A 9009-nucleotide genomic window follows, 5' to 3' on the forward strand; every position below is an offset into this window, starting at 1 on the left:
ATGTTATGACGTCAAGTCGGGTAAATCGGGGACTAAAAAAAAAAAAATCCGACCAGTTCATTCTTTTTTCCGAATGAGAGCTGTAATTTCCGACCTGCAGGGCGTGTCATGAACGCAGCAATAGGCCTGCACACCTGGCCTGCGCTTGATTGAGGTTAGCCCTCAGCTCACCTGATGTGTTGTTGATGCTTTGTTCACTGAGGCGGTGAAATGTCAAACACAGCAGATAGACATCGTGTTAACAGTCAAACTCACTTACTTCTGGATTTTGGAGATGCTCGGAGGATTTAGCCCACTGGTGCACATTTGGGATTAACCACCGTTAACTGTCGCCAATTGGTGAGCCAGTTTTGGTTAATTGAGCAGTTTTAATAAGTGTGTTTGTGTGCATGTTATTGTGGCTAATGAACAAGAGCTTATTTATTTTTTGTTTTGACCTTTTAACTGGCTTCAGTGTGCTCACTTGAAAAAAAAAAAAAAAAGCCCCTCCTGTACCTTATCTGTTAGCTAGCAAGTTGTTATGTGGTCTAAAGAGAGAAGATATATATTGTCAGCTGCTTCCAAAAAATTAGGGCGACTTTAAAAGTAAGGTCATGAATTGTTTTGCTTTAAGTGCGGAGAGAACATAAACCAAATTAATCTTTGCTGTGACCCTACTTGGCCTGCAGCAGTTCTCATCAGGACACTTGCACACAGTTTCTTAAGATACTTGATAGCTAGGTTGCCACATCTCCTGTGGATTTAAGCTGTCTCAGTGTCTTCTGTCTCTTCGTGCGATCCCTTACTGACTCCATGATGTTGAGATCAGAGGAATCTGGGCTTTCTGGCGAGTTTCATTTTATTTTGAAGGTTTTGTCAAGTCTCAGTGTTGTCACTTGTCAATTTTCACAGTCATGATTGTGAATTCAGGCATGATTGATAAACTCCTTCTAAATTATACAGTATACAGTATACCTGCAGAACAGCAGCAACATGCCACTTTTAGATTTAAAAAAAAATTTTTTTTTTAGTGATAGTCACTTTTATTTATATTGTTTAGATTTTTAAATGTTCGCATAAGGTCTCAGAACAACAACCGGTGTGTCATTGTTAGTTGATTTCATAGTTTCATGTTGTTGGTATAAATTTGCTTGATAGAAGCATTTTCAGCAAGAACCCACTAGTTCCACATGCTACAATCATGACTTTCATATTTGGCTGCCTGTTTTATGTTTAATGTGGTGTTTTTCTTGAAAGTCATTGTTTGCTTCGCTTGCACATCTTTTCTTAGTTGCTGTGCTAGCTCAGTAACACTGGGGTACCCTTCATGAAGGAAAGGGAAGTGAAATTGGTGACTTTGTTAACATCATGAACTTGTACACAGTAATCACAAAATACTTGCATTTTTCAGCCCCCTTCACATGAATGTTCTCAACAACCTTTTTACCGCTGCATCTGTCAGATAGTACCAACTGTACATAAGGAATGACAGGGGACTCCATTACACCACAGAGAAAGTTATTTTAGTCAGTTTTAATTTCCTGTTGCAAGAGTGGAACAGGAAAGAAAAAAAAAGGAAAAAAACAGGCTTTCCTTGAGCTCTTCACAGATGATTAACATTGCTTAACCAGTTACATGTGGTTTTATGTCACTTCCCTTTTCCTCAAACAAGCTGCAGGCTTAAATGGCCCAGCCAGAGCCCTGACTTGAGATACCTGCAGATACCTGAATATGAGTGTCCACTGAGTGCCCCCATCCAACCTGGCGGAGTTTGAGAGGATCTGTGGAGAAGACTGGCAGAAAATCCAGGTGTGCAAAGCTTAGGTGGTATTGTCACTCATTGGTGGCAAGTTCTGCCAACATGGGTTTTGCAGTATTGTCATTACCATACTACACACATTTTCTGGTTTTATCACACACATGAGGGAGTGCTATAACAGCATGGCTGTCACTAGTAACTGCAAATTAATCACATTTCATTTACAATTGCTAAATTACGGGGCAGGCTACACACCTTATGAGTATACATTTTTATTATACATTTTTATTCCTATTTGGAGCCATTATTTGATACACACCCTTTTTTCTTTGTTATAATATGTTCTCTTATATATCGGAAGAGAAAAGAGGCAGAATTATGTTTTGATTGGAGTATTCCATTTAATTACTGTAATATAGAGGTGAGAATCACCAGAGACCCCATTATATGATAATATCACAATACTTAACTTACTACCAGTATATGATATTATTGCGATTTTAAACATTTTGCGATATGCTGAGTATTGCAATGACATATATTGTGATATTTTGCGATTTATCAACTTTTTTTCAACTTCAAAGTATTTAGTCGCGTGAATCCACAGCACATGACGTCCAGGCATGTCGAGTTAATGCAACCCTTTCTGCTGTACTCGAACTTTCATCAACTTCATGTTATTATTTTCTTAGCTCGCTCTGAATTGGGTGGGAGCTTTATCAAGCTAACTGTGTCCAGTGTTGGTTGTTCTTTTGGCGGTGATTTAACATCATACATGCTAATCCCATGTGTTATATCCATCTCATTTGTCCCATCTTTGTTAAAAAATCCAAAATAAGGGGCGGCCCGATAATGGAGTGGTTAGGGTGCGTGCTGCAGTGCCGGTTCGACTCCCAACCGGCGTGTCATTCCCTCTCTCTGCCCCTTTCCTGTCACTCTCTACTGTCCTGTCAAATGAAGGCAAAAATGCCCCCCCCCCCCCCCCCCAAAAAAAATCCAAAATAAGTCCATACGTTTAATTTAAAGGCGGATGGCGCCTTTCTGATTTCTCTCTCCGATGCCTCCATCTTTGTTTTACCAACTTCCACATGCACACTGACGTCACCTCTGACCACTGCTGACCTCACTGGAAAAAACTCAACAGCACCATCTGATGGACAGAAAAAGCAACTGATTTTATTATTGTTGTACTAAAAGGTTCAATTTGTATTTGCAATTTATAGAATAAGATACCGATATTTGGTGTCCCTGTAACGATTCAATATAGCCACACAAAATATCGCAATACTATGCTGTATCAATTTTTTTTTTTTGACTAACTAGTGAGTAAAGGGTCTTCTTAATAAATTAGCAAAAATTTCTCAACTTATGTTTTCACGTTGTCATTATGGGGTATTGAGAGTAGATTGATAGGGGGTAAAATTAATTATATGAATAAATGATTTTAGCATAAGGCTGCAAGATAACAAAATGTGAAAAAAGTGAAGGGGTCTGAACACTTTCTGCATACACTCCCTTGTGATATAATGTGATCTATAGGAATCCACCCTCCCTTGCATTTGATGCACATTTGATAGATCATGTATGCATTTCAAATAAAATGCACAGAAAATTGAATAACTTGAACTTGTTTTTTACGGTCACACATGTAATCTATTGTGACAGCCTACAGTTTGACCTGGTACATCATTAATAGTTAAATGCAACAACAAACAAATGCATAAGCCTGCAAAACTTGCAGGAAAGTTTCATAAGGCGTCATCACAACTTGAAAAAAAGAAGAGTGACCAAGGACTTCCTCAATGGTTTCACAAGCTTGAGATGAATTGATAAATGGTACAACACTGTCAGCCTCCGACTCACACTGAGACGCTACATCCATAACCATCAAACATTAGGCAGTTAGGAGGCACAATGGTTGTGGGTGAAATTATCTACACGTTGGTGGAGGTGCTCATTGCTGTCAGCTGCTGTTTGGGTAATTTTTTGGTTATTCTGGCTCTGTGGACCAGTAAAAGCATTCAGCTGCCCACCTTCTGCCTGATTGTCTCTCTGGCTGTTGCTGACTTTATGGTTGGCTGTGTAGCCATACCGCTGGCTGTGGTGGTGGATGGACGAGTGAAGACTTCATTTCATGGCTGTCTCTTCATCAGTTGTGTGGTCATCCTGTTGACCTTAGTCTCAGTTTTGTGTCTTATGGCTATTGCAGTGGACCGTTACCTCCGGGTGTATATCCCTCTCAGGTAAGATTTTATTTTTTATTTTTTTCTAGAAGTGTTATTGTGCTGAGAAAAGTGAAATAGCGCTGCTAAGCATTGTTTTGAAACACAAGCGTTACATTTTTTATCTCAACCTCAACTCTGACTCTTTTGCATAGCTTGCAAAACAAAGAGGCATTTGTTTTCTGTACATTAGTAGAATGACTAAATTATTCTTTTATATAATTTCTTTTTAGAATCTAATCTAATCAATTGATGATATTATATCAGTAATTAGTGTCTTTCTTTTTAGGTACAAAAAGACTGCCACACGGAGATACTCATGGCTTGTGGTAGCAGCATGCTGGTCTGTTGCAATACTATTAAGCTTTATTCCCATGCTTGGATGGTACAACCACAAAGCCTTGCCTAAGTCAGTCAACTCTACCATCGTCTGCCAGTTTATGACTGTGATCCCCATGTCATACCTGGTCTACTTCAACTTTTTTCTCTGCACTTTGACACCTCTGTTGGTAATGACTGTATTGTATGGCTTTGTATTCTTTACCATACGAGGGAACCTTAGAGAGAAACCAGGCAACGGTGTCCAGCAACAATCTCTGAACTACCTGAGGAAAGAGAAGCAGCTGGCAGGATCTCTGTCCCTGGTATTGGCCCTGTTTGCTCTGTGCTGGCTCCCTCTCCACATAATGAACTGCATTGCTCACTTTAAAGAGGTGATGGTTCCAGAGCCAGCTTTCCATGTGGGCATCCTGCTTTCTCATGCTAATTCAGCTGTAAACCCTGTTGTATATGCATTCAAAATACAAAAGATCAGGACTGCATACCTGAAGATCTGGAGACGGTATATTGCATGTGGAGAAGAAAATCAAGCATCCCAGTCAAGCCAGACGACAGACAACAATCTAAGCAGTAACAATAACAGTGTGGCCAATGATGACTAAAGGTAGATTTCTTTTTTTGTTTCTGTCTTCATAAGGTCTGAGTTTGATTGCTTATAATTAAACATTGTAAAACATGCTGACATTGTATGAAAGGTAAAGAAAGCTAGTTACAGTAATTTAAGTGTATTGAAATCCTACATATTAATTGATGAAGATGATGTCGGTGTTTACTGATGCAGTAAATAAATCTAGGCATGCACTGTTAGATTTATTTATCTGTTATTTTCAGGAAGCCTGTGTCACTGTCTTGCAGATAAAAAGGACAACTTCCACTTGTTTTAAAAGCTTTAGTTTTTACAAGTTTCAGATCACTGTCGCTTTTTTGTTTCTGTTCAAGTTCCAGTTCTTCATATTCACTTAAATAGAAATTGCATACTGTCTTGGAAATGACCATCACTATAGAGTACAACTTTTACATTAGACATATGTAAACCAGGTCTGTCAACACAGACAAACTTTAAGAGACACATTTTAAAACAGTGCAGCCCAATACAACACCACAAAGTACAGCCTCAGGAATCACCATGGGGTTAAGACAACTCGTCCCTGACAGTCTCAAAAAAGGGAACCTTATAAGTTCAGTTTTACGAAATTCATGCATTTCTGCTAAACCGAAGAAGACATTAAGCCTAATACCTGTTGGAGTTTTTAAAATGACAGCTATTGGCAATGTGCATTGCATTTTGAGATCATTTTTATTTTTGTAATTTTATTATGAAGTATAGTGTCATAACTAAAAAAAGACAGACAGAAACTGCCACATGAATTTTATTCAAAGATCAATACAACTTTTATCAGTAGTCATTGAATTTGCTGTTGTGTGTTTGTGTTCATATTAGTCTAAATGTTTTTCCCACATATTCAGCGGAAGTTCATCACTAATTAAGTATGTACTGTATGTTGATTAAATGTTTTTTTTTATCCGATGTGTGTAGGTTTGTGGTGAGTCAAGCGGTTTGTTTCATTTCCTGACTTTAAGGATCCATATACAGCTTGTTTTTCCTCTGCATAGAGTTTTTTCTTAAGAATACAGTTTTTTAGTGAGTATTTACCTTCTGCCTGCTGTAATCAGTTTTGGCAGAAATGTCCGACAGAATGTATGATCAATAAATTGGTTTAGTCTACATGAGCAACTCTCCATGCAGCATAAAGCTACATTTGATATGAGTCAGAGTTTTAGTAAAAGTTTGAACCTCAATGTCTCATTTCCGGTTTCCACATGTAAGACTTTGCACAGCTCTTTCTCATGAATTAAAGTAATATCAATCACTGAATAATGCTGTAATTTTACTGTGGGTATGAAATGTCCAGGCATTTCCAAAAGGGCATTCTTTGAAAGAAACTGCTGCAAGAGCACCACGACATCTGTAACTTGCTAACCATACAGCTTACTGACTGACCTTTTACACACTTTACATTTTTGAACTTTTACCCAAAGCATATTGAGTGACTTAAGGCTGCAATGTATCACCATAACACTGCACAACAATCACAATTCTAAACTACCGTGTCTAGATTTTCTTAATTCTTTATTTGTCTGATACACCAGTGCATCTGATTGACAGCACTTGCTGCCCATACAAAGAAATAATTAATTATATACTGGAATCAAATACCATCAGCATGTTATATTTTTCCTGCTAACGAAACAAATCATCATACTTTGTAATTATTTATACAGCAGTCATTTTACTGGACGATGTAGTGATGGTCTTGAAATTACCTTCAATTATTTGTTAATTGCAGTTGGTAATTATTTAATGTGCAATTAATGATGTGTCTGACGAATAGGAGTCTGAAGAGTGCATTTTTGGTGTGATGAATGATCTGAGGCTGCCATCATCAGTGCTGCAAACTGTATTGTATCTGTTTTGATGGCTAGTAAAATATGGTTTAAAAGTTTATTATTATTCTGTTTTTATAAAACATTCCTGACCGTGAGTAATTGTGACTTCATCTGGTACTTCTCTAACATCTCTCAGACTTAGGACATACTTTTGCTTTGTGATTTGCTCTTAGACCAAAAGGAATTAAGGAGTTAGTTTCAGCCTTAGGATGTTTTGTGAATATGTTCCAGATGCAAACATAGGTCCCATAGCTTAGATTTCCTTAGTGATGATATTCTTTGGCCACAAGGTGGCATCGGAGTGGCTCCTTCTCTATTTGGCAAGTGTGTGTGAGTGAGCTTCATTCCAAGCACTCATTGTACCTCTCAAGGAAGGTAATAGACTGTATAGTTATCACCTGAGTAGGATTTACTCCATCCCACAAACTATACAACCTACTACCTCACCTTGCTAGGCTCAACTTCAAGCACAGCATCCTTAAAAACAAGACTTCACTCAACATATACTTCACAACATATTGTTAAAATAATAAATATAAAATAAATAAATTCCACCATTGCATCTGGTAAATATATGAAGTCTTTGTCTTTGTGTTGATAATCTCTTCCCCAGAGGTGAGGGATGGGTCATCTCTTAAATTTACTTCACTTGGTCCATGAGTGCCTTCATCCACGGAGCTTCATATGTGCTCACAGGCTGTTGGCATCACAGCAGATCAACCTGTCTCCTTAGGAAAGACAGTAGATTGCATAGTTATCTCAGAGGGAGGACACGAACCCCACAACTATTCAATCTACTACCTCAGCCTTAAGGACAGATGCTTTTGTAGGTAGCAGTGGAAACTTGTCAGTTGAACTGTGAGACAAAATAAAGAGAGAATAAGTGAGTTTTTTGATGTCAGCGTCAAGGAGGGGTAAACAATGGTTGAAAAGTGACAAAATGTGAAGGGTTTCTCACATTGAGTAATTTCGGATTGTGTTTAGTAGCAGTGCATCACAAAACAGCCTACTAAGTATACTTTCAAATAATTTCCTGACTGTTAAAACATTTGGCAATTTAATTTAATATATTATGTTGTAAACTACTGCAATTGCATCCAAAATAATAGCTAAAACATGCACACGTGCATATTGTTCAACCTCATTTTTCAAATGACAACCACTACCATGGAATGAGTTAGTCTGGTAACAGTTTTATCAGGAATTACCTTCAAGGAGCAATTTCCCTCTAGACTACACTGCATTGTAGATTGTGTTGTAAACAAAGGCTTGGTTCAACAGGCTTACAATCAGCACTCCAGTGATATAAAGTATCTGACCACTTGCATTGGTCAGTGCAAATGTATTTGGCCAGTGTTTAAGATGACAGGTGATGGACATACTGTATATTAGCATACACTGGACATGTATAAAAGAAATGCTGTTTTCTTAATGACCTGCACGCTAAGGTCAAAATATACTACTTATGTCACAATTCAGTGTGGTGATCTGGGGGGGAAAAAAATCACATTCAGATAAGTTGGCACATAGTGAAGGGCAGCTGTGCCAAGAATTAGTCCCTATGTTTCTCTAAAACTTTGCTTAGGTCTTTGCAGGTCTGTTTCCCAACAGGAAAAAAAAAGCTAAATTTAAGAATGTTTTCCCCAGTTTGGTCCCAACCGTCTCCACAACCAGAAACTAATGCAAAGCAAAGAAAGAAAAATGGAAAATGGCTGTACCTCAGCCATTTTAGGGGGCTGTTTGGCACCCAGACCCAACATCTGTGGTGCAACCTGTTAACTTCTACCTCCTCCTTCAGAGCTGTATCCATAAGATAGACTGTTTGTTTTTCTACAAATAATGGTGTAGCAGATGTTGAAGCTGACTTAAAGGAATAGCTTTTTCATAAATTATCTTCGAGAAATCCTGCTTGTTTTTTTTGTTTTTGCTTTTAGATATTTTAATAGACAAGCTGAAGGTTTGACTCCAGGAAATTGCCCTTTTTTGCTCAGTGTGAAAGCCACTTCAAGTCCATTGAAAAAAGAGTCTGTTTACTGTGCCAGCTAGAGTCTGGGACACAAGCTGGGCAGAACTGACTGGGCCCCGACAGAGCCATTCTTTGGCTGGGCTCAGTGAGTCCAGACAGTGTTATGGTAGACGACGATGGTCAACCCATGCAAAGGCTAGGACGTTTTGCATAAATTAGCATGTGAACCATGGTCGCTGAAAAGCAGCTGGGCAGTTCATTAACATTCTGAATTCCTCTTTGGTCTAATTAATGCT

At 38.3% G+C, this 9009-nt stretch overlaps 1 protein-coding gene across 5 annotated transcripts; it reads left to right on the forward strand.

Moving 5' to 3' along the window:
- Window positions 1–153: 153 nt before the first annotated feature.
- LOC139630726 (adenosine receptor A1-like) lies at window positions 154–5294 on the forward strand. 5 transcript variants are annotated; one of them, XR_011693208.1, is made up of 4 exons: window positions 156–339; window positions 1652–1788; window positions 3948–3981; window positions 4250–4352. XR_011693208.1 is itself a non-coding variant. In XM_071494410.1 (3 exons), the coding sequence occupies exons 1-2, from the start codon at window positions 3653–3655 to the stop codon at window positions 4899–4901; spliced, it is 981 nt and encodes a 326-aa protein (XP_071350511.1). In that variant the 5' UTR covers window positions 3163–3652; the 3' UTR covers window positions 4902–4903; window positions 5131–5294. The 5 variants fall into 5 exon arrangements, 2 of the variants coding, with proteins under 2 accessions (XP_071350511.1, XP_071350510.1); XR_011693210.1 differs by lacking the exon at window positions 3948–3981 and having other exon boundaries at window positions 154–339; window positions 4250–4387; XR_011693209.1 differs by lacking the exon at window positions 4250–4352 and having other exon boundaries at window positions 154–339; window positions 3825–3955.
- The last annotated feature ends 3715 nt before the right edge of the window (window positions 5295–9009 follow it).

This window comes from Trachinotus anak, unplaced genomic scaffold, assembly GCF_046630095.1.
Source record: "Trachinotus anak isolate AG129_WGS33_773 ecotype Australia unplaced genomic scaffold, CSIRO_AGI_Tana_v1 ptg000013l, whole genome shotgun sequence".
In the NCBI taxonomy this organism is placed as follows: domain Eukaryota; kingdom Metazoa; phylum Chordata; class Actinopteri; order Carangiformes; family Carangidae; genus Trachinotus; species Trachinotus anak.

What these genes read in the sequence shown, in the direction of transcription:
- LOC139630726 (XM_071494409.1), top strand. Translation starts at nt 3,653, where the DNA reads ATGGTTGTGGGTGAAATTATCTACACGTTGGTGGAGGTGCTCATTGCT. An exon ending in CGGGTGTATATCCCTCTCAG is followed by an intron (nt 3,982 to 4,249) that starts GTAAGATTTTAT and finishes CTTTCTTTTTAG; the next exon opens with GTACAAAAAGACTGCCACAC.